Source organism: Saccoglossus kowalevskii, chromosome 2 (assembly GCF_978046115.1).
Source record: "Saccoglossus kowalevskii chromosome 2, keSacKowa6.1, whole genome shotgun sequence".
NCBI lineage: Eukaryota > Metazoa > Hemichordata > Enteropneusta > Harrimaniidae > Saccoglossus > Saccoglossus kowalevskii.
In genome coordinates, this window is record NC_140642.1 from 5,016,507 (window position 1) to 5,043,467 (window position 26,961).

At 36.5% G+C, this 26,961-nt stretch overlaps 1 protein-coding gene across 2 annotated transcripts; it reads right to left on the bottom strand.

Annotated features, from left to right (window-relative positions):
• Positions 1–719: 719 nt before the first annotated feature.
• Positions 720–25,655, bottom strand: LOC100370035 (molybdenum cofactor biosynthesis protein 1-like). 2 transcript variants are annotated; one of them, XM_078005734.2, is made up of 10 exons: positions 25,379–25,655; positions 19,896–20,019; positions 19,185–19,352; positions 18,328–18,489; positions 14,973–15,106; positions 13,929–14,081; positions 7,925–8,035; positions 5,158–5,278; positions 4,040–4,087; positions 720–3,198 (listed from the first exon to the last, which is right to left on the bottom strand). In XM_078005734.2, the coding sequence occupies exons 1-10, from the start codon at positions 25,535–25,537 to the stop codon at positions 2,576–2,578; spliced, it is 1,803 nt and encodes a 600-aa protein (XP_077861860.1). In that variant the 5' UTR covers positions 25,538–25,655; the 3' UTR covers positions 720–2,575. The 2 variants fall into 2 exon arrangements, with proteins under 2 accessions (XP_077861860.1, XP_085364322.1); XM_085508196.1 differs by having other exon boundaries at positions 3,058–3,198; positions 4,010–4,087.
• Between the last annotated feature and the right edge of the window lie 1,306 nt (positions 25,656–26,961).

A 26,961-nucleotide genomic window follows, 5' to 3' on the forward strand; every position in this document is an offset into this window, starting at 1 on the left:
AAGCGCAGCATCCTAACAGCTATATTAATTGTTCAAGTGAGAAAACTGACAATTTTTCAATTACCAATAATCCCTGGAGGTTCACCTGGTGGGTGATACCATTATTATTTATTCCAGCGGTCAAATTGCAGGTAGTATGACCCACTTGATATTGTCCAATTTAAATATCTAACAAGTGGTTGCAAATGGTGTGATGCCATAAACATTTGAGTATATTTTCTATGATTCACAGTGATGTTTAAAATATACTGGGATAATATGCAAAGCCTTACATGGCACAATCGAGATCGAGTTACAGACATGACAGAATACCTAATTGTAGTGCTGTGCTGCCATGTGATAATTGCTAACAATTCAAAAAATCCAAAGCTAATAAAAGCATTTCAAAGGAAATATTTTTTCAGTCTAGAGTGATGTTGATTGATATTTTTTTTTGTTAGTATTAGTTAGATACAGATGTACATACATTGGTATAACTCAACCTCCACAATGTGTGCTTTGCATATATGAGAGTTAATCGTAATGGTGCCAGCAGGAATCTTTGACAGGATGACAAACTGACTGCATGTGCATATCATGATGAAAAATTACAAAGGTTGAAGTGCTCGTCTAGACATGTCTGAAACATATAAACAAAGGGCAAAACCATATAAATAAAATTGCCACTAATAATCATATCAAATCTGAAGAAAATTGATCAATGTTTGTCCGAAAAAAAATTTGATGAAGAAGTCAGTTGCTTTTATTCAGAATATGGAAAGAACAGAATGTACATCAGAAACTCAGCATGATCAACCAGCATACTAAATTTGAAAAAAAAATGGATATTATATAAAGAAAGAAATGGGAAAGCAATGAAACAGATTTTTCAACATTTTTAATGACTAAAAAAGCTGCAATTGGTCAATAATCTGATACGATTGGATGCTTTGATCATGTCCGATATGCCAAAATACCTAAAAAAATCAGCAATCTTTGATTGAATGATAACATTTTTGCATGTGCATGCCATTACATACTTTGTCAAAAAACAGGTCTTCTACCTCTGCCAGTAATCTTCTACCTTCACCAGTCATCTTCTACCTCCATCAAGCATCTTATACCTCCATCAGGCATCTTCGACATCCGCCTGGCATCTTCGACATCTGCCAGGCACCTTCTACCTCCGCCAGGCATCTTCTACCTCCGCCAGGCATCTTCCACCTCTGCCAGGCATCTTCCACCTCTGCCAGGCATCTTCCACCTCTGCCAGGCATCTTCTACCTCCACCAGGCATTATCTATCTCTACCAGGTATCTCCTACATCCGCCAGGCATCTTCAACCTCCACCAGTCATCTTCTACCAACACCAGTCATCTTCTACCAACACCAGTCATCTTCTACCTCCATCAGGCATCTTCTACCTCCATCAGGCATCTTCTACATCCGCCTGGCATCTTCAACATCTGCCAAGCACCTTCTACCCCCGTCAGGCACCTTCTACCCCCGCCAGGCATCTTCTACCTTCGCCAGGCATCTTCTACCTCCGCCAGGCATCTTCTACCTCCGCCAGGCATTTTCTACCTTCACCAGTCATCTTTTACCTTCACCAGTCATCTTCTACCTCTATCAGGCATCTTCTACCTCCATCAGGCATCTTCTACATCCGCCTGGCATCTTCAACATCTGCCAGGCACCTTCTACCTCCGCCAGGCATCTTCTACTTCTGCCAGTCATCTTCTACCTCCACCAGGCATTATCAATCTCTACCAGGCATCTCCTACATCCGCCAGGCATCTCCTACATCCGCCAGGCATCTTCTACTTCTGCCAGTCATCTTCTACCTCCACCAGGCATCTTCTACCTCTGCCAGTCATCTTCTACCTCTGCCAGTCATCTTCTACCTATGCCAGGTACTTTCTGGGTTTTTATTAATAAACAATGTATATGTAACGAAGTTACTTTTGGTAATGTCACACTATTTTACTTATATAATGGATAATTGTGTTAAGCTGGCTGCTTGGTGAACATTTTTTCTACAGATCTCAGACAAGCATACCACATATTGTCAGGTCACCATGATATCTATACATGAATATTCTAATAAAGATTATGTTGATTCATAACAGAGAAATTTAAACTTAAATACAATTCTGTAAATACATTTACACGATGCAGCACCATGTTTATTTTGCACTCTGTGAGGTGATGAAATTTGAAGAGTATTTGTATGCAAACTGACTCTGCCTGCGTTTATATATTCCAGGTCAGCTGGATAAACATGGTAATACTGAATTTTGTTATTTTGGAAATGTATATTCAGAAGAAGTGCAAATAAACTAAAAAATGCATTAATTTATTTAAATATATCTCATTTTTAGCAGTCCCACCTCACATTTATGTAAATGCATGCGGTTGCACATATCTAAAATTCATTTAAAAATATAAATTATAATATATAAAATAAAACTGACATTACTCCCATAAAATGTAAAATAAACTACCACTTTGAATGAATAATGAGACACTGCAAATGATAGTAAAATTCAAAATTAAATTATTGGTTAGTTCATATATAACTAAAAACAATGTAGATTCAGGTGTGATGATAGTCTCCTCTTTGTCCACCTGTTTTACTGAGTAATTTGATATCTGAAATTAGCATTTTATGTGTGACCGCTTTGCACATATCATATACTGTAAGAGCTGCAATGGAAACAGCAGTTAACGCTTCCATTTCTACACCAGTTTTCCCTGAATTACTTACAGTAGCTTTGATATTAACCCTGTGTTCATTTGTATCTAACTCTAACTCAACAACTACCTTATTAATGTTTATGTTATGACACAAAGGTATCAAATTGGATGTATTTTTAGCAGCCATGATGCCAGCGATTTGAGCAGTGCTCAGTACGTCCCCTTTTTTCATTTTATTTTCACTGACGAGTTTGAATGCTTCAGCTCCAAGAAAAACTTGTCCAACAGCAACAGCAGTTCTGTTAGTGATCGCTTTGTTGCCTACATCCACCATTTTGGCTTTACCAGCCTCATCAATATGAGTTAGTGAAGGTTTCGCATCCTTGGTGCTATAGAGCCTTGGATACCCAGTTAGAGTCATATTTCTGGCATTAATAGCAAGTCCAGTCAAGATTGTATTAGGTCCATGAATTCTTAAATGTCTTTCATTGTTGATTTTCAAATCATACACTAAATTATTACCTAAAAAAGAAAAAAGCCAAGGATATATCCTTTTTAGCAACTGTAATATGATATCACAACATGTCAATTTTTGCAATAATCCAAGTGATTGAAAGTTGGTGGTATTTCTAATTGTGATACTAAACAAAGAATGATAAATAATAAATACCGTATTTGCTATAAAGGAAGGGCATCTCCAAAATAGGTGTATGGAAGACAAAAAGTTACACACATAATTCAAACTCAAATATTAAATACTTTCCAAAATGAAAATTATAATTTACTTTTTTATCTTAAAGCGAGAGGGTAGTCACCTGCGTACACGTGGGAATTGAGTCCCAAGTGGCGATAACAATGCAAAGGCTCATGGGTAAATGCTTGTTTGTAAACAATGACACGCTATGGCCATCGGACCATGCGCAGGTGACGCCTCTCTTGCTTTAATTAGTAGAGATGAGCAAAAAACAGAAAATCATGTACGTCTAAGATACGAACCATGTACATGGCATGCCCAGATTACAGTTAGTTTTGCTATCTGCCTGATTACCAAAGAGACCAAACAATGAAATGAGATGCTAAATAGAGTTTTACTTGCAAACATGCTGAACATTTCAGTGGTTCAAGCTATGCACATATCACGGTATTTACTATGGGATAGGTTGCATTAAAGTCAAAATTATAAAAACAGAAATTGCCAGGAAATGAACAAATATTAAATACATTATTAATCAGGTTGGTACTTTTCATGAAGAAGTTAACAAGTCAATAGAGAATGTAACTTCAGCTGTAATCAACATAAATCTAAAATGTACCAAATCTTAGCAATACATACTTCAGTCGAAAGTGAAGAGATTTCAGCCACCAATAAGTATCATAGGTCGATTCTTCATCTTGGAGATATTAAACATGCCTTTAAAGAATTGAGATGGCAAATTTCAGTCAAAATGGTATGAGAGTGGTGTGTTAGCTTTTAAAATATGGAAAGAATTCCAGTGCCTAATGTAACTTCATGTTACAGATGTAACCAGAGATGTTAATCTCATCTGCTAACATACAATTAAACACCAATGTCTGCTCCAAACAGGTGTATTGGTGTTCTTAAATTAGAGATCTTGACACAAGCTAGTGTTTTGACTGTTATTGAACATGTTGTAACACGGTTGGGATGGAATCAGCATTTAAAAAAAATCCAAACTCTGCATGAGCACAATGATTTAAAATAATTGTATAACAGCATTTAACACATGTGCAGAGTGTGAGAACGTGATTTCGGCATATAACGAGTGGGTTCTAATAAACATGAATGCAGTGATTTCTTTAAAACACAAACAATATTCAGCATTTGTTGAGTGAGATCTTGTCAAGTGATTATAGCTATAATTGTCAGTAATATTTCAGAGTAATACTTTGATTTGACTGAACTTATATTTGAGAGTCATATTGAAGAAGTGCTTTCTTGTCAACTTTTAGATGAAAATTATATTTAAATCTTGCTTAACCAAATAACAAATGTCAAAATCATATGCTATGTAACTGATTAATAAGAAACTTCTAGTACATTCTAGTCTTCACAAACATTGATCTTGCAGGGCACTAGGACCAGATGTACATACATCATCATGCAAGGTTATTTGCATCCTGAAATCCTTTTATACACACAGAACACCGGTTTAAAACAAGCAGCCTGTCAGCCAATATAAGCACTGCTGTTTGCGATGAATACCCTGCGATTTAATCTTATCTACAATCTAAAAGAAGTTTGACTGAAGATATCCCTAACAAATTAAATCTGAGGTACCTACATACATCAAATCAATCTGGCATATTTTTTCAAAACAGAAGTTTAGTAAAGTTCATAATTTTGCAAACCACAAGTTCTAAGGAATCTCTAAGACAACAATTAGTGCATGCGCTTCTAATAGAGCAAATACGGTATAGCAAAAATAATGTCTTTGATGGTGAAATTGTTTACATGTATACCTGCATGTTGTTTCTTCTTTCTTCCTACTGCACCACCAACAAGTTGTAGTAACTCATCATCAGACATACCAGACCTCATGGCATCTCGCAACGACACTTCAGTATTCCCGAATAGACATACCTGCAAACAAAATGGATATTAATTAGATAATCATATATGTATGTAATTATTTCAATCAACATATTGCAACTTGTTGATGGCAGTCATTAAACACGTGGATCAACGTTTGGGACAAAAATGTGATGAGCTTGTTTTAGTGCAACAATATATCTCACTAGCATTCATCAACAGTGCAGGTAAGCAAATGGTTAGATATTTTTTACTCACTAGGTTTTAATTATGACTTAAAGGGTGGTGGTCGTCACGCATACAATAAATGAAGATGCAAATACATTCACTGTCATATGATATGTATTAATAACCATGAATAGAACATTTTGTGTTTATGCAAATGAATAATATTCCACTGGTTCATTCCAGTTTTAATCATTTTGTCTTGCTATATAATAGTCTTTATGATATTTACAAAGTATTGACCATATTAAAAACAAATTCAGAGTCAATGCAAAGGTTCAAGATTGTACCTGATTGGTTACCTGACACTGAAACATACCGATAATAGTCAGACCAATCAGAGAGCAGCTTGTTGACCTTTTTATCATATGAAACTGTTTCATATTATAGATATATGCCTTGAAAATCTATTACTACAATACTAGTGCTATTAACTTATATATTCATCCAAAATTTCAAGCTATTCTGCCTACGAACAAATCTCCACTTGTATTTGTTACTGACTCACTCAATCATAAATCAAAGCACATGGGTTCAGACACAATTTCTACATGTACATGCTCCTTTTGATATAAATCTACTGATAAAGTAGGTCATCATCTTTTAAAGCATATTAACAGTTTGTAGTAGAACTTTAGGTAGCGAGACTATTATTTGCATACTTGTTTTCATCTTCTAATTGTGACTAAATGACTACAAATAGACCCAGGAAAGTATATATTTTTGGAATCGCCAGACTTCAAGCTTTTCAAAGGTGTGTTTGCCATGCCCGTATCTGCATTTTACGGTGTGTTACTTAATCAAAAGTGAAAAATTAGTTTTTTTTGTAAAAAAAATAATTACGCATTTATGCTGGTGATAATAATTTTTTTTTCACTTTTCCTAGTTGTTCATTAGTCTGGTAAATTGAATGTGTCTGATCAGTTTTATTCAAGCAACACGTTTCGAAAAGTAGTGTCCTGAATTTTAATTTCTGTTTTAGTCGCATTGCCCCCAACTCAAACTACAACAAATTGGTAAATAATCCATGAAATAGTTTCTCTGGACACATTCAAGATCCTCTCATTGTCACCTTAAAGCTGTGAAAAGTTGGTGTTAATCCAACGACAATAAGTATACGTTATTTTTTGTTAAAGACCTTGTAATTTGAAAAACATAAACTCATAGAAAACGTTGATGAAGTAACAGCAAAGATTTTCAAGCTTGTTATCTGCACAAGCGATTTGTTTTCTCATCAAGGTCTGTTTTAACATGTGTAGGGACACCCAAATGTGTAAGGCTATTGGAAACCAAAAAAATAAAGGAATGGGATAAAATCGGCAGATGAAAACACCAAAATCAATGATTTTTTTCAGTGGCTGTGTGATCTTGTGTCTGAAACATTCTTATGCAAATGACTAATCTGTGAAACATATATGGGCAGGAGACAAACCACTCAAATGTTTGGAAACACTAATTGTGTGTCAGATAGCTACTGATAACACATCCTAACATTGCTTTGTCTTGAGTTAATCTTTGAAACTTATAGGCACACAAATTAAACCTGTGTTGTTGATTTTAGAAAACACTACTAAAGCTGCCTTGCTTCCCTTCAGAAAATCTACATTTTAACCAACTTACATAACATTCTATGTTATATTGACTTTATCATATGAAAGTTTATAGTGCATTTCATCAATTAATAAATAAATGTGAAAATTGTAATTTTCAACACAAATAATAGTCTCGCTACCTTAACACCCAACAAAGTTTACAATCAATCATGAAGAAACAGTAATTGTATGAAAAATTAAGTTGTACGGTAATACACAAAGCTAGGTTATACAGTTGTCTAAAATCACATAAAAACCATTTACTACAAACAAAACACATGCAGTCAAGTAAGACTAAATCAGTCGATTTTCACCAGCACCACAATAAAGTGCGACAGGAACAAACAATGATTAACCTAAAATATGCTCACCCTTGCAGAATAATAACTTGGGTTGAAAGAACCTCACCAGAGGGTGGATGAAAGGATGAACAGTATTTTGAAAGACGTAATTGTCCATTCAGCAACTTTGTATTCACGATTACACTTCAGCAGACACTAACAATGGTGACTTAATACAGACTTTTACTTGTTTATAATAGATAAAGTCAGGATACTGGGAACTACGACAACACAATTGCACACAGAACAATACAAGTATATTGCGGCAATGCATATTTGGTAGTCAAACAAATGTATCATTCTTAAAACATTGAATAAAAGTTACAATCCCATTTTGCAAATCTGTGAGGTATTATTTCCTGACCAATATATACACCATAACATGTTGAGATTGTGGGTGAGTAAAGTTACAGGGTGTTTTCAGGGTTCTTTTAAAGTTGGGTATATTTGTCACTGGTCACAATAAGTTGTAATGCCCGACATGGGACTGTTGAAATTACAAATGAATGTACAGGATTAAATGATAAAATCAAACTAACCTTCAAATTTCCATCAGCTGTCATTCTGACACGATTGCATGAACCACAGAATATGTTACTCATAGAAGTTATGAAACCAACTTGACCAAGAAATCCAGGTACTTTATATGCCTGCGATTTATAAGATACATGTACACAATTTTGATATCTATGAATGGTGATATGTGATATATCAAGGATCTATAAGATATGGATATGTAACTTTGATATCCATGTATGGTGATATGTGATATATCAAGGATTTATAAGACATGGATATGTAACTTTGATATCTATGAATGGTGATATGTGATATATCAAGGATCTATAAGATATGAATATGTAACTTTGATATCCATGTATGGTGATATGTGATATATCAAGGATTTATAAGACATGGATATGTAACTTTGATATCCATGTATGGTGATATGTGATATATCAAAGATTTATAAGATATGGATATGTAACTTTGATATCTATGAATGGTGATATGTGATATATCAAGGATTTATAAGATAAGGATATGTAACTTTTATATCTATGAATGGTGATATGTGATATATCAAGGATTTATAAGATATGGGTATGTAACTTTGATATCTATGAATGGTGATATGTGATATATCAAGGATTTATAAGACATGGATATGTAACTTTGATATCTATGAATGGTGATATGTGATATATCAAGGATTTATAAGATAAGGATATGTAACTTTGATATCTATGAATGGTGATATGTGATATATCAAGGATTTATAAGATAAGGATATGTAACTTTGATATCCATGTATGGTGATATGTGATATATCAAGGATTTATAAGACATGGATATGTAACTTTGATATCTATGAATGGTGATATGTGATATATCAAGTATTTATAAGACATGGATATGTAACTTTGATATCTATGAATGGTGATATGTGATATATCAAGGATTTATAAGATAAGGATATGTAACTTTGATATCCATGTATGGTGATATGTGATATATCAAGGATTTATAAGACATGGATATGTAACTTTGATATCTATGAATGGTGATATGTGATATATCAAGGATTTATAAGATAAGGATATGTAACTTTGATATCTATGAATGGTGATATGTTATATATCAAGGATTTATAAAATAAGGGTATGTAACTTTGATATCCATGTATGGTGATATGTGATATATCAAGGATTTATAAGATAAGGATATGTAACTTTGATATCTATGAATGGTGATATGTGATATATCAAGGATTTATAAGATAAGGATATGTAACTTTGATATCCATGAATGGTGATATGTAATATATCAAGGATTTATAAGACATGGATATGTAACTTTGATATCTATGTATGGTGATATGTGATATATCAAGGATTTATAAGACATGGATATGTAACTTTGATATCTATGAATGGTGATATGTGATATATCAAGGATTTATAAGACATGGATATGTAACTTTGATATCTATGAATGGTGATATTTGATATATCAAGGATTTATAAGATAAGGATATGTAACTTTGATATCCATGAATGGTGATATGTGATATATCAAGGATTTATAAGATAAGGATATGTAACTTTGATATCCATGTATGGTGATATGTGATATATCAAGGATTTATAAGACATGGATATGTAACTTTGATATCTATGAATGGTGATATGTGATATATCAAGGATTTATAAGATAAGGATATGTAACTTTGATATCTATGAATGGTGATATGTGATATATCAAGGATTTATAAGATATGGATGTGCAACTTTGATATCTATGTATGGTGATATGTGATATATCAAGGATTTATAAGATAAGGATATGTAACTTTGATATCTATGAATGGTGATATGTGATATATCAAGGATTTATAAGATAAGGATATGTAACTTTGATATCTATGAATGGTGATATATGATATATCAAGGATTTATAAGATAAGGATATGTAACTTTGATATCTATGTATGGTGATATGTGATATATCAAGGATTTATAAGATAAGGATATGCAACTTTGATATCTATGTATGGTGATATGTGATATATCAAGGATCTATAAGATAAGGATATGTAACTTTGATATCCATGAATGGTGATATGTGATATAACGAGGATTTATAAGATATTGGTATGTAACTTTGATATCTATGTATGGTGATATGCGATATATCAAGGATTTATAAGATAAGGATATGTAACTTTGATATCTATGTATGGTGATATGTGATATATCAAGGATCTATAAGATAAGGATATGTAACTTTGATATCCATGAATGGTGATATGTGATATAACGAGGATTTATAAGATATTGGTATGTAACTTTGATATCTATGTATGGTGATATGCGATATGTCAAGGATTTATAAGATAAGGATATGCAACTTTGATATCTATAAATGATGATATGTGATATATCAAGGATCTATAAGATATGGGTATGCAACTTTGATATCTATGAATGGTGATATGTGATATATCAAGGATTTATAAGATATGGATATGCAACTTTTATATCCATGTATGGTGATATGTGATATATCAAGGATTTATAAGATAAGGATATGTAACTTTGATATCTATGTATGGTGATATGTGATATATCAAGAATTAATAAGATAAGGATATGCAATTTTGATATCGATGAATCGTGATATGTGATATATAAGATAAGGATATGCAACATAAGTATCCATGTAAGGGTATGGAAATACACAAAGATTTTATGTCATATGAATTCCGTGCACATCTTAATCAAAGTTGGTCTGACCAATCATTGAACACAATGAACATTTGGGAAGGTTCTATTACATAAACAGAAATTAGCAAGGTTTGGCCAAAAACATACTCTGTAGACAGAGACTCAAGAAAAAAAGAACAAAATCTTTTCTTTCAAAAGACTGACTAGCAAAATGCATTGAGTATGCATTCATCACATATCTGACTAGATGCATACCCTTAATATTATAAAACTTTGAGCACATACATTGTAAAATAAAGTGTGTTTAATACAGTCATTTTAAATTGCACACCATTGTTAATTGTTATTTATTCTTCACAGACTATCAATACAATATAAATTGTCAGAATTATAAATTATTTAAACAGTAAAACATTGTCCCGACTGGACTGAATACCTTCACCCATGCTTCACCTAACATGAATAAACAGGTGTCGGCCCAGAATAGAAAGTATTAATTCACATGAATAAAGACACATCTCATGTAAACAGAATTTAGTCGTATCCTAAAATAACCATATCACAAAACAATATATACATGTAAACTCGCAGCTCTAAACAGAATCTTATTTTGCATTTCATATCTAGGCTTCCCACTGTTAAAATTTACCATGAGTAATACATACAAAAATAACCTTTTCCTTTTTGGTAACTTTTGAAAGTGTGACATTTTGTTACACATAACATTTTCATTCATTTCCTCAGTGGTGAACCCAAAATCATGAAATGAACAAACTTGTAGTGTAATACAATACTCACTGGCTAATATTTGAGAATGGTTTGAATTATGAAGAAAATTATGATAATAAAATTAGCAAAACAGACAGCTTGATATAAATATTTGAATTTAAAACTTTAAAAAATTGAACATTAAAAGTGCTAGTAAAATTTTTAAACTTAATTAGAAGACACATTTTTACAACAAAAGTGACCGAGAAACAAAATTATAGCTCTGTTGTTATATTTGTAGAAAGAAGTATCGGTAAGTAGCTTACGCACTCTTTGCAATTGGGCTGGTAATTTTCCAAAACAGGTCAATAAAATAAAAATTTTACCAAAAATGACAAAAATATTCACTTTAATTAGAGGGCTGAAAGTATCGTCACTAAAAAATGACAAATCAGATGTAGGTTGAATAGACAGAGGTGCATATAGTATTGAAATGGTAATGATTACTATGACGAATAACTCCAAAGAAGTAATGCTCAGTACATGTATAATACATTCTATGTAACTGTGTTGCCTTTTACACTATAAGTCATTATAGGTATCCTGTATTACATCAAATTATATCATGTATATTATTTTAGTCATCTAGTTTGTAAAATAAGTTTGATTTTAGTTTTGCCTTTTTTATGTATATTTCTATAATTTTATTTTGATAATTTTAGACAACCAAATAAACATAATTTCCCATCGGCTCCAATTGTATGCCACACATCGACCTCGGCTGTGCGTCAGTGGCAAATTAGAATTGCAAATTTTGGAAAGGGTGGAATAAAGCATATTTTATCTTATATCTTTATCTAATTGCCACAAAAATAGGGCAAAGAGGCTGGTCATCACTTTCTGGTTAAAACAACAAAATGAGAAAAAATGCTCATAATTGCATTATCATTTCCTCAAACATTTTAGAACCAAAACTAAATCTTATTTCAAAGTGAATAATTCATAAAGTGTATAATATGAATTTAATCAAAGACAGCTTAGAAAGAACTCCCGTGTGCTGAGAGTTTTGGAGACACATTAAAAATTAATTCAAAATTACTTATACTTGAGATATTGATGGAATAGCTGAAAACTAATTATGCAAACAAGGTAACTAATATGAACAGATTTAAGTGTAAAACTAAAGGTCTGCACAATGTACCAAGTTTCATTGAAATGTGATTAGAACAAAAAAAAATAATTATATTTATATAATAATTATTAATTATTATGCTAATTAGAGAATTAATATGAACAGATTTTAACCTAAAATTAATCAGACTGTCTATTGTCCTAGAGCATTTATGTACCAAGTTTTATTCAAATGCGATGATCAATACTTGAGATATCAGTATTAATTAATTATGTTAATTAGGTGATTAAGAAGCATAAATATTTACCAAAAACTAATATGGTGCATGGTCTGAGGTTCATTGAAATGTGATGGGTACTCTTTAAAAGTTTCATTGAAATCCAATGAGTGGTTTTTAGACATCAGTGCAACAGCCATAGAACAGCAAAAAATTAACTAATTATGCAAATTAGGTAATTAATAGGCACAATTATTTATCCCAAAATTAATCAGGTCTCTGCATAGTCCTAGAAAAAATGTCGCAAGTCTCATTGAAATGTGATGATTAGTACTTGAGATATCAGGTGAAAAGCTGAAAATTAACTAATTATGCTAATAAGGTAATTAATATGCACAAATATTTTACCCAAAAACTAATTAGGTCTCTGCACAGTCCTCAAGTAACTATGTACCAAGTTTCATTGAAACGTGATCATTACTACTCGAATTATCAAAAGCTGAAAATTAATTAATTATGCAAATTAGGTACTTAATATGTACTGATATTACCCTAAAAACTATCAGGTCTGTGCAGTGTCATATGACACCTATGTACCAAGTTTTATTGAAATGTTATGATTAGTACTTGAGATATCAGTGGAAAAAACGAAAATTGATTAATCATTATGTAAATTAGGTAATTAATAATATTAACAGATTTTTACCCAAAACTAATCAAATCTGCGCATTAGTTCAGAGCATCCATGTGCCAAGTTTCATTGAAATCCAATGAGTGGTTCTTCAAAAATCAGTGGAACAGCTTAAAATCAGTTAATTATCATGCAAATTAGGTAATTAATATTCATAGATTTTTACCCAAAACTAATCAAATCTGCACACTAGTTCAGAGCATCCATGTGCCAAATTTCATCAAAATCCAATTAATGGTTCTTCAGATATCAGTGGAACAGTCTTGAAACAGCTAAAAATCAGCTAATTATCATGCAAATTAGGTAATTAATATTCATAAATTTTTACCAAAACCTAATCAACTCTGCGCATTATCCCAGAGTATCTATTTACCAAGTTTCACCAAAATTTGATTAGTGGTTCTTGAGATAACGGTGGAGCAAAAAAAGTGACATACATACATACATACAGACATACAGACAGGGTAACTGCAAAGACTCCCTTTTGTGCTTCGCACACGGGAGTCAAAAATATGTCATGATTGTAATAAAATGTGTTATCTAGGCAGTTTTTATCTCTCCAAATTACCTTGGATGTGTTATTAACTTCATCAGGTACCTTCTCAAAATCTGGGTACTTGTGTCTTATAGTGCTGACCATCTCTTGGAAAGGAACCATCTTGTGTGCGTTCCATTTATTGCCATCAAAAGGCATGTACTCAATAAAACGTACATCAACTGACTAAAAGAAGGAAAACAAATTTTTGATCAGTGTTAAATAGTATTTATAAGTACTTGTCAGTGTATTATAGGAATATAAACCATTATAAGTAATCTTTTAATAATAATATGAAAGAATTTGTCATAGCAATATTTAATACTGTAACTCAATATTGCAAAATTTCACTGACTCACTAATATTTGTCTCTCTCAGCTTAAAGTAGTTTATCTGAAGCATTATTAATATTAATAATAACTTTAATACTATCTGAGGGTACTGTATGGTAAAGAAAGAACAAAAAACATTTACAGACAAAAACAAACAAATCCATAATGTGTATCAACTGTAAAATCAAAAATTCTAAAAAAAATTACAGAAATGTAACCCCCTTGTTTTTTTGTATTTTTTTAAATAGCCAAGGCATACTGTTATGAAGCTTGTTAGTCCTTCCTATTTCCATTTTATTTTAATATCACATTATTTAAACAATAATTTTCATTCCTTATTAATTCCCACCATAAATTGCATGCATTCTCCATCAAGGCATGATAACATTAAACTACCGGGTAAATCATCCCTTGAAGTTGACAAATATTCTATACGATATGGTCGTATACATAGTTGTTGCTATGGCAATTACAATTGTTATCTTCTTTTTACAAACCATACAAGTATCAAGATAACTGAGCTGGTAGTTTTCAAGAAGTAGTCAAAAGTAGAATTGTTGATGGACAACAACAATCAACCACCTAGTGCAAGGATCTTGGAAATTGTTGAAGGGTTTGCATGATAGTATGCGAATAGCTTTTCAGTATGCATCAGCTCTTGTTAGCATTTACAATGAATACATGTACCTCTGCAAACTCCCAGTACTGTAAACTACCATTAATCATAATCAATTGAGTTTATTACCTTATTTTTTGTAAAATCCACAAAATCTACAATCTCGTCTTCATTGAATCCCCTCATGACAACACAGTTGACTTTGACAGGTTTATAACCATGATCAATAGCAGCGTCTATGCTCTCCATTACCCTCTGCCAACCTTATAACAAAACATACCACAACAATCACAATTAGACCTTGCTATTTGCAGCTAATAAGTATTAGAAGAAAAATGAAACTGAAACAAAAACTGCATGACTATCACATACAAATTAGAGACTTACTGTTGACATACTGTAAACGACTAATTTCTAATTTTTGTTATTTACAGGAAATCAAATCTTTTCTAGTTTAACTCTTGCAACCCTAATAATGATACATGTATTAAAACTTGAAGTTAAATATTGCACTACCCTTGCTGTCAATGCATATTTAACCACATGTCGCTTAAAAAAGAGATTTATTTTACATGTAGGTTTCATCTTCATAATCCTCAACTTGCATCCATTATGTCTTAATGTTGATAATTTAATGCATCTGGTATACATATTTATTTACTCACATTAACAGTTTGCTCTGAAACTCTGAAACCAGTATTAGTAAGTAGAATTGTATTTTTTTCCAGGTATTTAAATAAAAAGTGACTCTTAAAAAGTGCCCCAATGCCAAAGTAGCATTTATAAAAATCAGCAATGTAACAAATATGTCCTATAGCTTATATTTGAAATGTTTGTATTTACATGTGTGTCAAATTTGTTGTTTAAGTTAAGGTAGAGATGCAGTTTATTTGTGAATTTCAATCCAAAATATTTTTATTCGTTTTTTATATAGATTTTTATCTAAAGAACATTCTGTGAAAATTTGACCAATGAATTCTTATTGGAACACCGTTAAAATTGCTGTTTATTTTCTGGTTAAAAATAAAAAACACTCACACGTGGCAATGTTTATGTCCAATTGCCTAATTTGCATGAGTAACCAAATAACAGGACCTTTGATTGACAATATGCAAATCGAGCTTGTACGGGTCATAGTTCATTCAATTCACGCGCATGTGCAATTATTCTCAATTCAGTTATCGCTCGCTAACAAACCAAACATTATATTTCCTCGGCGTTTTTTCCTAATTTTTATCATTACATTATGCGTGGTGTGAAAGGAAAGAGAGGTAGAAAGAAGATTCAGATGATTTCTATGTCGGAAGAGGCAAAAGCTACACTGAAGGCATCAGCCCACCGAACGAAAAACAAAATCGATGTGAACGTCCAAACGTGACTTTCCCTGAAGGCGTGAATCCGAGTTTCTGATTGACTGAGAGATTTTATTTTTAAATAATTGTTCTCAAAAAATAAACTGAGCATGTGAAGAATAATTTAACATTGTTTACAGTGATAACAGCTCATTGTCGAAACGAAGCTTACCCATTCACGCTAGTCACAAAAAACATCATACTCTTGAATAGGAGTCAATGACTACGGTAAAACTTAGACTCTATTTTAGGCATCAGGAATGATTGAAATGTCCGAAAATGACGCCAAAATACACCTTAAAAGTCCCATTTTATTTTTTTCTAAATTCCATCCCGAATTTACGGTAGAATCTGGTCCCTCAAATAAGGGACACGTGAGCTTTGATTCTAACGGATATATTGCACTGGGCCGGGGAGATACAAACTTTCGTGTATCTTTTGTCCAATGGATACCTGTACTTCGATCATTCGCAAGTTTTGCTAGGTGGTGCGAGACAGCTTTGTTTGCAACCAGACGAACTCCGTTTAATTCAATGAAGCAAACAACTGACAAAGCTAAAATAAATTGCAGAGGTACGCTAAAATAAATTGAAAACAAGCAAATAATATTAATGAAAAATAAATCACAGAGAGAGGTAACTTGATACATTAACAACAAAAATTGCCTCCTTAAAAAACGAACAGAATTCAAATATTTCTTTTAACAAATATGTTGCAGTGGGAAAAATGGGATTGGAAACGATAAACAAAACTTCTGTGCCTCGCGTTTCGATTCTAGGATTACGCGATTATTCATTATTGTGCGTTCGCTTCCTGGAGTTGGTTCTCAATACTACATAAAAATCATCGAGGATAAATAATTTAATATCCCACTTTGTACTCTTCACGGTAAACCATAGGCTCTGAAATACTCGTAGAATTTTTATTGAAAATACAGCGAAGAGAAGCCATGATGTTTTAATCGTGATAAAAGGTCATCTTCCTAGGACCGCCCCCTGTTTAATAATTCATGAGATGACGTCATATTTACTGGGCATTGCCACGTGTTTTTACCGACCCCATCAAAACACTGGTATGAATGACGTGTTTCTGATTTATATATTCAAGAGCAGTTGTTCTGGTCCAACGATTTTACATAAAATGTCTATGTCTATACGTTAACTTTCAATTTCAATAGTCTAGAAAGTATGACAAAGTATGACAAAGCAGTAATTCCCGGTTTAACGCGCAAATATGCAAATTAGCCTTTTTTATTTTTAATTAGACACTTTGGCCATTTGCCTCGAAATTTTCACACATTATTGACAAGGTGTTCCCCCTTCAAATTACTCAATTAAAAAGGAAGCCAAATAAACTGCATTTCTACCTTAATGATAAGATGAAATTTTTGAACAATTTTTGATTAAAATTTGTTATTTTTTGAAATGTTCATATTAATTTTATTATGATGTAAACATTTTTAGCTATTTTTATCTATCTGCCTACACATCGTTACAACATAAAGAAAAATAATCAGATTACAAATGTGCCATCCAGATTTCTAACCTCAGTTGCAAATGGAAGTTGTACATTCCCAACAGTCAATGTGCATGACAATAATGATGCAGAAGAAAATTCTGATGACATAACAAATTTTGAGTTTCATAAATGGTACATGAGGAACAAATGAAAATGCTTAAAATCAGTTGATATGCAAATTAAACTATTAATATGCAGATTTAAAACAAAAAAACTATGTACTGGGGGATTAGACTCAAAGTAATCCTGATTGCATTTAAACTAATATTAAATTTCAATAACAATAGATTGCCTTTTGTTGATAGTGAATCAGGGACTCCTTTGTGACGCAAATACTTTTAGCAAAGCTGGCCATCAAGTCACTACATGTATTCAGACCAACCTGTATACAAGTAATACTGTAGCATTTATCCAAGTTTATTTTTGTTTACCTACTTATCAATAAATTTATGCATTGGCAGATTAGTAGTGTAAGCCCTGATGACTGTTCCCGGAAAGTACCAGGATGTGTGACATTCAGGGGTCACGTACAACTCTTATTAAAACCTACTCCTTAAATATTTTGATTCTGAGTATAAATTACCGTGTGTGAGGGACACAGTAAATATACTTACCTTTTCTTCTTGTAATGAACTCAAACTTGGCAGGTACAAGGGTGTCCAGACTAATATTAATTAGATTCAGACCAGCTTCTTTCAATGCTGGCAATTTTCTTTTCAGGACAATTCCATTGGTTGTCATGGCAAGACATCTGAGGTTCAAGCGTCCAAGCTCCTCTAAATTGAAAAAAAATTTTGGATTTTTTAATTTGATTTGACATTGTTTTGTTACAAACTGTAAAACACTTTTAGCATGTGAGGTAAATTATAAAATTCAATGATTTGTTCTCACTTACAATTAGGTGAATAAAGTTTGTAAAATAAGAGTTTAAAGTATTTTATGAATAGAACAAGCTGCTGTACATGCAGCAAGTAATCAACATTAAAATGGCCATTACTCGGCCATCTTTAATCAGATCATCAAACAAACAAACATCAAGACATGCATATGCATCTCAAAATCTATGGATGTATCAGTCCAGGCTTGTAACAGTAACATATGGTCATCCTGAGGTCAAGCCGAACGAAAATAATAAGCTTGTAGGTGATAAATATCATTATTATACATCTGTCACCGTAAAGCCATAAGTTACAGCGTGCCGTAATTTTGCGGTATTTTACGGGGTATTTTCATACTACCATATTTGGAAATGCGAATTCCAAATATGGAATGATTATGCACGTAAGCGTCCTCTAATAATAAAAACAGTACGCTGCGTGTCGGTCGATACTGCCGCTGTACTGTCTTCGTGCATACTTTGAGGTATCTTCGTAATAACCTTATAGTATATAGAAAGTAAATTTCAAAATAATTTATTTAGACATTCTATAATTAATACATACATATAAAAAGTAAATATTGTTTGACTTACGAACAATCTCAATAGCATCTCTTCGAACAAGTGGCTCTCCACCAGTAAGGCGGATTTTATCAACACCCTGACTGACGAATAACTTTGCTATCTTTACGATCTCTTCCGTGGAGAGCAGACGCTGCTTAGGAGTTAATTCTACACCATCTGTTGGCATACAGTACTGACCTGCAAACATAAATTGAAACTATATTGGAATATGCACAGACCAATATTTACCAATCACAAATCATAGCACATAGCATTAGAATTACATAGGTAACATAATGCTGTATTTGGACCACATGTGTTTTAAACTAACAACCACAGCACCAAATTGCCTAGCTGGATGCCCTAGCGTGACTTCCACTAGACCGCCAGGCATCCCCAAACAAGAAGGCTTATACCCAAGCTTATTCCACATTGAGAACTTTCAACCCTACAAGACCAATTGAATGCACACAGCATACAGGATGGTGATCAGAACCCTCCTAACCTACCTAGTAGTACTACTAGTAGTAGTACAATGAGAGATGGTGATATGGGAGGAGTGACAAACAAATGTATGAATGAAGCTTATTGGAGACGCATTCTATGGTAGACCTACACATCTGGTACATTGGGATAACTATTATGATTCCTTCTACTGTATACCCGATAATCTTGTTTATAGATAGACACAATCCAAGGTATACTAACTAACGACTAAAACACCTAACACAATTGACTTACATCGCAGATTGCATTTCTCTGTCAATGAAATCCTTAGATAATTATGTGTTCTTCCAAAGGTATCTGTCAAAAACTCAGAAAATGGTAACACATTCTTGTCAGCAAAGTATTTCTTTCTTGTATCCTGCAATAATAATGGTAATAATGATGAAAATTTAAGCTGCAAGCAGGGTCCAAAAACAAGGACCTGTACCCACACTAAGCGGTAACCAGTAAACTGTACCCAGCATAGCCAGCTGTTCCTGATCAGCCATATCCACATCCACCTTAACCTAGTCAGCTGTGCCCAGTCAGCCATACCCAGTCAGTCATACCCAGGCAGTTGTCCCAAGTCAGGCCTAAATAAGCCATACTAAGTCAGCCCAAGTCAGCCCTAGTTAGTCATACCCAGTCAGCAGTTCCCAGTCAGCAGTTCCCAGTCAGCAGTTCCCAGTCAGCAGTTCCCAGTCAGCCGTTCCCAGTCAGCCGTTCCCAGTCATTTGTACCCAGTCAGTCATACCCAGGCAGTCGTCCCAAGTCAAGCCTAAATCAGCCATACTAAGTCAGCCCAAGTCAGTCATACCCAGTCAGCTGTTCCCAGTCAGTCATACCCAGGCAGTCGTCCCAAGTCAAGCCTAAATCAGCCATACTAAGTCAGCCCTAGTCAGTCATACCCAGTCAGCCGTTCCCAGTCAGTTATACCCAGGCAGTCGTCCCAAGTCAGGCCTAAATCAGCCATACTAAGTCAGCCCAAGTCAGTCATACCCAGGCAGTCGTCCCAAGTCAGGCCTAAATCAGCCATACTAAGTCAGCCCTAGTCAGTCATACCCAGTCAGCCGTTCCCAGTCAGTCATACCCAGGCAGTCGTCCCAAGTCATTTGTACCCAGTCATTTGTACCCAGTCAGTCATACCCAGTCAGTCATACCCAGGCAGTCGTCCCAAGTCAGGCCTAAATCAGCCATACTAAGTCAGCCCAAGTCAGCCCTAGTTAGTCATACCCAGTCAGCCGTTCCCAGTCATTTGTACCCAGTCATTTGTACCCAGTCAGTCATACCCAGGCAGTCGTCCCAAGTCAGGCCTAAATCAGCCATACTAAGTCAGCCCAAGTCAGTCATACCCAGGCAGTCGTCCCAAGTCAAGCCTAAATCAGCCATACTAAGTCAGCCCTAGTCAGTCATACCCAGTCAGCCGTTCCCAGTCAGTCATACCCAGGCAGTCGTCCCAAGTCAGGCCTAAATCAGCCATACTAAGTCAGCCCAAGTCAGCCATACTAAGTCAGCCCAAGTCAGTCATACCCAGTCAGCCGTTCCCAGTCAGTCATACCCAGGCAGTCGTCCCAAGTCAGGCCTAAATCAGCCATACTAAGTCAGCCCAAGTCAGCCCTAGTTAGTCATACCCAGTCAGCTGTTCCCAGTCAGCCGTTCCCAGTCAGTCATACCCAGGCAGTCGTCCCAAGTCAGGCCTAAATCAGCCATACTAAGTCAGCCCAAGTCAGTCATACCCAGTCAGCCGTTCCCAGTCAGTCATACCCAGGCAGTCGTCCCAAGTCAGGCCTAAATCAACCATACTAAGTCAGCCCTAGTCAGTCATACCCAGTCAGTCATACCCAGTCAGTCATACCCAGTCAGTCATACCCAGTCAGTCATACCCAGTCAGTCATACCCAGTCAGCCGTTCCCAGTCAGCCGTTCCCAGTCAGCCGTTCCCAGTCAGCCGTTCCCAGTCAGCCGTTCCCAGTCAACCGTTCCCAGTCAGCCATACCCAGTCAGCCATACCCAGTCAGCCGTTCCCAGTCAGTCATACCCAGGCAGTCGTCTCAAGTCAGGCCTAAATCAGCCATACTAAGTCAGGCCTAAATCAGCCATACTAAGTCAGCCCTAGTCAGTCATACCCAGTCAGTCATACCCAGTCTGCCGTTCCCAGTCTGCCGTTCCCAGTCTGCCGTTCCCAGTCTGCCGTTCCCAGTCTGCCGTTCCCAGTCTGCCGTTCCCAGTCTGCCGTTCCCAGTCTGCCGTTCCCAGTCTGCCGTTCCCAGTCAGCCGTTCCCAGTCAGCCGTTCCCAGTCAGCCGTTCCCCGTCAGCCGTTCCCAGTCAGCCGTTCCCCGTCAGCCGTTCCCAGTCAGCCGTTCCCCGTCAGCCGTTCCCCGTCAGCCGTTCCCCGTCAGCCGTTCCCCGTCAGCCGTTCCCAGTCAGCCGTTCCCAGTCAGCCGTTCCCAGTCTGCCGTGCCCAGTCAGCCATACCCAGTCAGCCATACCCAGGCAGTTGTACCCAGTCAGCCGTTCCCAGTCAGCCGTTCCCAGTCAGCCGTTCCCAGTCAGTTATACCCAGGCAGTAGTCCCAAGTCAGGCCTAAATCAGCCATACTAAGTCAGCCCAAGTCAGTCATACCCAGGCAGTCGTCCCAAGTCAGGCCTAAATCAGCCATACTAAGTCAGCCCTAGTCAGTCATACCCAGTCAGCCGTTCCCAGTCAGTCATACCCAGGCAGTCGTCCCAAGTCATTTGTACCCAGTCATTTGTACCCAGTCAGTCATACCCAGTCAGTCATACCCAGGCAGTCATACCCAGTCAGTCATACCCAGGCAGTCATACCCAGGCAGTCGTCCCAAGTCAGGCCTAAATCAGCCATACTAAGTCAGCCCAAGTCAGCCCTAGTCAGCCCTAGTTAGTCATACCCAGTCAGCCGTTCCCAGTCATTTGTACCCAGTCATTTGTACCCAGTCAGTCATACCCAGGCAGTCGTCCCAAGTCAAGCCTAAATCAGCCATACTAAGTCAGCCCTAGTCAGTCATACCCAGTCAGCCGTTCCCAGTCAGTCATACCCAGGCAGTCGTCCCAAGTCAGGCCTAAATCAGCCATACTAAGTCAGCCCAAGTCAGCCATACTAAGTCAGCCCAAGTCAGTCATACCCAGTCAGCCGTTCCCAGTCAGTCATACCCAGGCAGTCGTCCCAAGTCAGGCCTAAATCAGCCATACTAAGTCAGCCCAAGTCAGCCCTAGTTAGTCATACCCAGTCAGCTGTTCCCAGTCAGCCGTTCCCAGTCAGCCGTTCCCAGTCAGTCATACCCAGGCAGTCATCCCAAGTCAGGCCTAAATCAGCCATACTAAGTCAGCCCAAGTCAGCCCTAGTCAGTCATACCCAGTCAGCTGTTCCCAGTCAGTCATACCCAGGCAGTCGTCCCAAGTCAGGCCTAAATCAGCCATACTAAGTCAGCCCAAGTCAGTCATACCCAGTCAGTCATACCCAGGCAGTCGTCCCAAGTCAGGCCTAAATCAGCCATACTAAGTCAGCCCTAGTCAGTCATACCCAGTCAGTCATACCCAGTCAGTCATTCCCAGTCAGCCGTTCCCAGTCAGCCGTTCCCAGTCAGCCGTTCCCAGTCAGCCGTTCCCAGTCAGCCGTGCCCAGTCAGCCGTTCCCAGTCAGCCGTGCCCAGTCAGCCATACCCAGTCAGTTGTACCCAGTCAGCCGTTCCCAGTCAGCCGTTCCCAGTCAACCGTTCCCAGTCAGCCATACCCAGTCAGCCATACCCAGTCAGCCGTTCCCAGTCAGTCATACCCAGGCAGTCGTCTCAAGTCAGGCCTAAATCAGCCATACTAAGTCAGGCCTAAATCAGCCATACTAAGTCAGCCCTAGTCAGTCATACCCAGTCAGTCATACCCAGTCAGTCATACCCAGTCAGTCATACCCAGTCAGTCATACCCAGTCTGCCGTTCCCAGTCTGCCGTTCCCAGTCTGCCGTTCCCAGTCTGCCGTTCCCAGTCTGCCGTTCCCAGTCTGCCGTTCCCAGTCTGCCGTTCCCAGTCAGCCGTTCCCAGTCAGCCGTTCCCAGTCAGCCGTTCCCCGTCAGCCGTTCCCAGTCAGCCGTTCCCCGTCAGCCGTTCCCCGTCAGCCGTTCCCCGTCAGCCGTTCCCCGTCAGCCGTTCCCAGTCAGCCGTTCCCAGTCAGCCGTTCCCAGTCAGCCGTTCCCAGTCAGCCGTTCCCAGTCTGCCGTGCCCAGTCTGCCGTGCCCAGTCTGCCGTGCCCAGTCAGCCGTACCCAGGCAGTTGTACCCAGTCAGCCGTACACAGTCAGCCGTTCCCAGTCAACCGTTCCCAGTCTGCCATTCCCAGTCTGCTGTGCCCAGTCAGCCATGCCCAGTCAGCCATACCCAGTCAGCCATACCCAGGCAGTTGTACCCAGTCAGCCATACCCAGTCAGCCGTTCCCAGTCAACCGTTCCCAGTCTGCTGTGCCCAGTCAGCCATGCCCAGTCAGCCATACCCAGTCAGCCGTACCCAGTCAGCTGTCCCCAAAACTAACTAACTGAAACTAACTCTTGAACAACTAGTGTGTATTTAATAGGCGCCCTTTAATGACAAGGGGAGATGCGACAAAAATAAACAGCCAATCAGCTTGTTTCAAAAAACAGTAGAGTGTATTTTTTTTAAATGGCGACCCAAGCAGAGCAGATCACGCAGTTTTTCAAGGTAAAGAGCCGATCACCAAAACCATGTAATTAAGGTATTTCTAGCTGAAAAAAGATGAGTTTGTTGCAACACAAAAATTGTGCAACAGTTCAACTCTTGCATGATCAGTCGAGTTGCTGAGATTTCCTTTCAGAGTTGACAGTTTTATTACTTTGTTAAAACATGGTCGACATAATTATTTGTCACTTTGCTGACAAAGTATGCCATAAACAGCCTGCAACGTTGGCATAAAATGTTGTGGAAAACTGGGTGAAAAAATGCAGCGCTGTTTTAAAATTACACAGGCTCAGCACAAATTTGTTTATTTGTCTATATTTGTACTGGTAGTTTTAATCGCTGTTCGATTTGCTTACCTGAAATTTCTAATAGATGGATGTTTGACCTACTGTAAACATGTCTTTTTTGCGAACATGTCTTTTTAGCGAGAGAACTGATTTGCTAATTCAAGATGTCGACTTCATCTTGGGGATTTGTATACAGTAATCCAGAACATAAAAATCTGGGGTGCTTCCTAATTACACTTGCTTTGTTTTTATGGAGGTGATAACTGCACATTTGTTTTGGCATGCAACAGACAAGTATTGTGAAAACTGGAAATCAACAATGAAAAGAGAGATTCACTAAATCAATATTTCGCTATTACGTCATTTTACCACAATTCGCTAAAATTGCATGTCGCTGTTTCAACATGTTTTACAGTATTTTGGGGGCAGAAATGGTTTGTATGTGGATTCTATAGAACAACGGGATAAAATGAAACCACATAAGAAAAGTCAGTGAAATCTAACATAGGAAGTAGTTCATATATTTATATGACTGTCATTTAGGATGTAATTTTTTCACAGTAGTACTTGAAGAGGGTAGTTATTTTACATTCAACAAAATCACCGGTCACAAAATATCAGCATATTCAAAAAACTTTCGTAGTTCTAGAGACCTTGGCTAAATGTTATTTTTTTCAAAATACGCCTGTCCGAAAACTGGCACAATGAGCTTATTGTCTACTTTATCAACGTAACAATTCTATATACATTACCGTTTTGATGGAGTTGGCGGTGTCTTCCTGAATTTCTCTTGGACGAGGCTGTGTTTGGACACCAACTAAAGGTGCACTTGCACACATATTTCTACACATCCATGGAAGTCGGTACCTTTCCATAAGACTTCTCAAAATCCATTTAGACAACGCCATCATCGCGATCAAACTTCGACTAGCTAACACAACCAGGCCACTTCAACCACAAAATTCGTTTCAGAATGATCGGTGCCAGCATCGTCCTTACATGCTGTATATAACTAGAGTGGGTGGTAGGGTCAATGAAAATGTTACGAAGGTTATCACAAGCGGGCGTTTGTGTTAGCTGTCCAAAAGCGCCCTCTAGCAATAGTCAATAAAATCTATTGTATTTGATTAAACATTTAACTGCTGCCTGAGACAAAAAAATCCAACTTCATATGTGCAACGTGTGTTATAATCTTCACATCTGTTGCTGTAAAGCAGATGGACTAGACAATATTGCTTCTAAATATGATGAAAAATCTACTAGTTATAACGATACAGGTCATTGATTACTTTTAGGCGGTTTTGTAAAGAAACTTTTTTTGTTTCCTTTTCCTGTATCCATATTAAAATTAAAAAAATATCATCTTAATTTTTAGTTTCACTCGCCTTGAAGGGGGAGTCTAAACTTACAGCATGATAATCTCAGATGAAAGATCACCACGAAATATATAACCTGCGTATAAGTTAATCTCCTCGATAAATTGAGCTTTTGGTGAAAAAAATAATATTTTTAGTTTTATTTTATATGTATAGTTGACACTAATGTGCTACCATGTTTGTCAACTTTCAACTAAGACCACACCGACTTAATTTTATGGATGACATCTGCGCGCGCATTAGTTTTCGCCTGTTCTTAAAAAAAAAAAAAATCTCCGACGACGAGTCTCCACAGATCGGTTTTCTGTCCGGAACTTGCCGACTCATATTGTCGCAAAGCACCGATTTGTCGTAAAACTCGTTTTTGACTACCTCAAAACGTGCCAATTTTGTCGTAAATGATCTTCTTATTGCCGGGAATTTCAAAATACGTGAGCATAAAAGTTCAGAGGTAAAACGGGGGATTGTTGTAGACTGTAGAAAGGAGCAAGCAGGACATTACTGTATCATTGCAATATTGTGTTAGTTATTGTAATAAAGTAGTGAAATGTACATTCCGCCTTGATTGTACTGAAAATGGTGTTCATGTTGTACCTTGAATGCAGTGTTGTACTAGATAGAGCCTGTCTGAAATGGTTATACCTGTGACAGTTATACAGTACATCAACATGTGCTTCCTACAAATCAAGACTTCTTGTTTTGTTTTTTTGATACACTGTGTTCTGTGGTTCAATTCGTAATACCAACTCCGTAGTCCTGTGGTTTTAGCAGCATTTGGGGGGGACAGGATTTTTTTTTTCTTTATAAAGATCATAGAAGAAATCATTTCCTCAATTGTTTTCACGACAGATGCCATGAGGCCATACTATGTATGACCGTATGAATTGAATCTTTAATGTGGTAATGTAGGAACATTTACTCAGACATACATTTCAATCGTCGAATATTACGTAACATAT